This window comes from Sardina pilchardus, chromosome 6 (assembly GCF_963854185.1).
Source record: "Sardina pilchardus chromosome 6, fSarPil1.1, whole genome shotgun sequence".
Taxonomy (NCBI): domain Eukaryota; kingdom Metazoa; phylum Chordata; class Actinopteri; order Clupeiformes; family Clupeidae; genus Sardina; species Sardina pilchardus.
The window spans coordinates 22,169,713-22,172,212 of record NC_084999.1 but is presented as its reverse complement, the minus strand read 5'-3'; the positions used below and the strand labels follow the sequence as shown (position 1 = coordinate 22,172,212).

The 2,500-nt window shown below is 45.6% G+C and overlaps 1 protein-coding gene across 1 annotated transcript in view; it reads right to left on the bottom strand.

Annotated features, from left to right (window-relative positions):
* Positions 1 to 2,500, bottom strand: part of itga8 (integrin, alpha 8) — a 71,082-nt gene that overhangs the window by 38,458 nt on the left and 30,124 nt on the right. The window contains exons 14-15 of the mRNA XM_062539064.1: positions 1,698 to 1,743; positions 240 to 347 (exon numbers count right to left, since the gene is read on the bottom strand). Of these exons, the coding sequence (XP_062395048.1) occupies positions 240 to 347; positions 1,698 to 1,743 (154 nt within the window). The remainder of the gene's footprint in view (positions 1 to 239; positions 348 to 1,697; positions 1,744 to 2,500) is intronic.

Genomic DNA, 2,500 nt, shown 5'->3' with positions numbered 1-2,500 from the left:
TGTGTGTGTGAGTGTGTGTGTGTGTGTGTGTGTGTGTGTGTGTGTGTTCGGCATAACTGTGCATAAAAGTACTTACTCACTGTATGTATCTGTGTTTGTTATTCTGACACTATCAAAAGTCTGTGGAACATTTCCATTAAGATACCATCTGAATACCTTCACTAGACCTTCACAAGTCGGTAAAGACAGATACGCAGTAGACGACTGACCCCTACTTGAGCCATCCCATAGTGCCTCACCAGGTTGCCATGGTGTCCGAGCCCGGCAGATGGCACGTCTTCTCGTCTGGGTTGAGGACTCTCGGGGTGAGGATGAGCTGAGCTTCCACACTGACCACGGGCCTTGACCTGATGATGGGGATAGATGGAGAGAGAGATGGACAGATAGAGAGATGGAGAGATGGAGAGGTGGAGAGGTGGAAAGAGGGACAGGGGTGAAGGAGAGAGGGATGAAAAGCGAGAATGGGGAAAAAAAGAAAGATAGAAGACAGAGGAGAGACATAAAGATGGAGAACAAATGAAAGCACAAAGAGAGTCTTGTTTTAAAATGAGTTGGGGTAACATATGATATGTTTCTGTGAAATTCCACTATTTTAAGGGTCTCACATTAGCCAAGTACACTCACTCTCTCTTCTTTCTGCCTTTCTTTCTTTCATTCTGTCTGTCTCTGAGGCACACACACACACACACACACTCTCTCTCTCTCCCATACCCTCACACAGTCTGAGACGGGAGCTAAATCCCCAGCTCTACTCAGCCATAGGAAACAGAGTATTAGTGGTGAGGAAACATTAGCTTAAATATACACAAACTAGGTAATCACTTTAACAGGGCTGTGGCCATGTTTTCCCCAAGCCATAAAAGTGTTTGCGCGAGTGTCAGTGTGTGTGTGTGTGTGTGTGTGTGTGAGAGAGAGAGACTGAGAAAGAGAGTGTGTGTGTGTGTATGTGTGTGAGGGTGAGTATTGGAGTTAGTGTTCCAGACTTGAGGATCATAGGTTGAGGGAAGACTGCATGTTTTGGGCGAATTTGTAAGAAATGTGATACATGATGACGCATTATGATCCTCTATACGAGCCATATTGGGGCAACGTGGACTTTGGAAAGTAAATGTGTGTGCGTGTATGTGTGTGTGTGTGTGTGTGTGTGTGTGTGTGTGTGTGTGTGTGTGTGTGTGTGTGTGTGTGTGTGTGTGTGTGTGTGTGTGTGTGTGTGTGTGTGTGTGTGTGTGTGTGTGTGTGAGTCTGGGAGTCTGAGCAGGAACATATCAAAATATTGGCATGTCTACAAGCAGACATACCAACACCCAGACATATTTTCATCACTGGTCCATGTTGAAAATAAACGGTGTAAAAACAATGATTTTTTTTTTACTCTCATGTCAGTCACACACACACACACACATACACACATGTACACTCACACTCACAGACAGATGTACATACGCTGATGTATACACAGACACACATACCTTCATAAGCCCAAATCTGCACAAGCACCCTAATAAAAACAGCATGTTTGACTGAGGAAGACATGCCTAACGTTTGTGACACTTTTGTGTATGGTATGTGTGAGTGTGTGAATATGCGCTGTGCATATGTTTGCGTGTATGTGTGTGTGTGTGTGTGTGTGTGTGTGTGAGGGGAACATATTGTGTGTATGAGTGCATGTTGGAATGAGTCTTCCCATGCGGTCTTACCTGTACACTACAGTTTTGTCAACACCAAAGGCCCCAACAATAAGGTCTGTGGAGAGACAGAGAGAGGGGGGATCAGATGGGGTGGGGGGGAGGGGGGGAGGACAGTGCGTCAGCTTCAAAGTACGCCACAGCTGGTAATGATTTTGAGGTCTCCACCAATCTTCATCAGACGCCGAAACACACACACACACACACACTCACACACACACTCACACACACACACACACACACACACACACACACACACACACACACACACTCACACACACACACACTCATCAGATGCAGGCCCCTCACGTTTTCCTGATTTAACAGTGAGGCCCGAGACCGACTATAAATACCTCTGTGTCTATGTGCTCAGAAAGTCCTGGAATGCCATGTTCTACACAACAGAACTCAAGAAAGACAGAGAGAGAGGTCTTGGTTGACCCTATCAAGATACACTCAAGATACTGCACACACACACACACACACACACACACACACACACACACACACACACACAAACACAGCATCTCACTTGGATATCAAGTTTTGGAAAGGCAAGAAACGTTTCATTAAACCAACATGAGGCACAGCAATTTATATATCCACAACTGTTTCACAAACATTTCCAACCCCTCACAAATGACACTTGAATTCATCATTTAACCCCCCTGGCTGGTCTTTTGATAGCCTTAGCAATAGCCATAGCTTTAGCCCAATCCTTGGCTTTTAGCCATAGCCTTAGCCCAAGCCTTGGCCTTTAGCCCTCGTCATAGCCTTAGCCCTAGCCATAGCTTTAGCCCTCGTCATAGCCTTAG